This window comes from Arachis duranensis, chromosome 3 (assembly GCF_000817695.3).
Source record: "Arachis duranensis cultivar V14167 chromosome 3, aradu.V14167.gnm2.J7QH, whole genome shotgun sequence".
Lineage (NCBI taxonomy): Eukaryota > Viridiplantae > Streptophyta > Magnoliopsida > Fabales > Fabaceae > Arachis > Arachis duranensis.
Window position 1 is genome coordinate 118,832,562 of NC_029774.3, and position 1,202 is coordinate 118,833,763.

Genomic DNA, 1,202 nt, shown 5'->3' on the forward strand with positions numbered 1-1,202 from the left:
TACCTTTCTCTCTCTACCCCCCTCCCTCTTTCTCTTCTCTCTCTCCCTCACTCACTCACGTATGATTACAGATCAAGCCGCGCCACCAACAACTCTTCCACTTTTCACTCTCTGCAGAACCACGCCACCTTTCTTTCGCAGATTCCTCGCTGCTGCTTGTTGATTTTGGTGGTCTAGTTAAAGTTTGCAGAGTTGTATAGTTTCAAATTTCAATGGCTTCTGCTGCTGCTTCCGTGTCTTCTTCCTCCTTGCCGTCGTCCGGGTTCTGCTACAACCCTGAATGTAAAGAATTGAAGTCTCAAATACCTAAGAAAGGTTGGAGACTCCGTTCCGGAGACCGAGCTGAACTTTGTGATCGATGCGGGTAACTAGTTTCTTTGACTTTATCTTTTTTGTGTTACTACAACCTTCACACACACATATATTTTCTCTTTTGGTTACTTCTGCGCTGTTTATGCCATTAGATTGGGAATTAGCTGAGGTTTATCAGTGTTAGTGTTGGTTGCCTTTGGGATTTTCATACAAAGTTTGCTCCTTTTGCTCTTTCTTTTGAAACTTCCCATATTTTTGTTCATTGTGTGGTGTTTTGGAATTATAATGTGAATTGGAGATTAGTTTTGGAAAAAAAAAAAAAATTCTTTTACGGTTTTAATCTAAATAGCTGGGGTCACTTTTTATTTGTTTGTTTTTTTCTTTCCTTCTTTCTTTTTATTTAAAAAGCTTTTGTTAGCGTGTGTTGGAGATCGGATGGACGGAACCCTCTTTCCATTAATAACTTCTCTTATAATGTATTTAAAAGCTTGGAACCTGGAATGTATATTGTGACGATCGCTGAAATTTGAAGAATTTCTTAGGGGGCCATTTATAAGCGGGACTGAGGGGCTCTTTTAATTACGTGACTAGGTTCTATGTATAGATAGTTTTGGAGAGGGTTATTTGGTTTTAATTTCTTTCAACCTTCAATTTTTTTTTGGGATTTGGGTGGTGTTTTACATTTTAGACTATAATATGAAATTATGAACACTAATAGTGGAGTAAAAGGGATGGCAGAAGAGTCTTGCTTGGGAGTATTTTGAAATGAGGAATTGCCAAGTAACCCTTAAATCCAATCCCCTAAAATTTGCTAAGAGTTTAGTTTAGAGCAGAACACAAGAGAGGGTAAAGGATTATGAAGTATGAGGTTTCACCTTACTTTTTAGGAG

General features: G+C 38.0%; 1 protein-coding gene across 3 annotated transcripts in view; it reads left to right on the forward strand.

The window, feature by feature from the left end:
* Positions 1-6: 6 nt before the first annotated feature.
* The window catches only part of LOC107480637 (B3 domain-containing protein Os07g0563300), a 9,137-nt gene continuing 7,941 nt past the window's right edge, over positions 7-1,202 (forward strand). For 2 of the 3 annotated variants that reach the window (XM_016100792.3, XM_016100793.3), the window contains exon 1: positions 7-364. In XM_016100792.3, coding sequence (XP_015956278.1) covers positions 213-364 — 152 coding nt within the window. In that variant the 5' untranslated portion in view covers positions 7-212. The remainder of the gene's footprint in view (positions 365-1,202) is intronic. The other variant, XM_016100794.3, reaches the window with a different exon arrangement.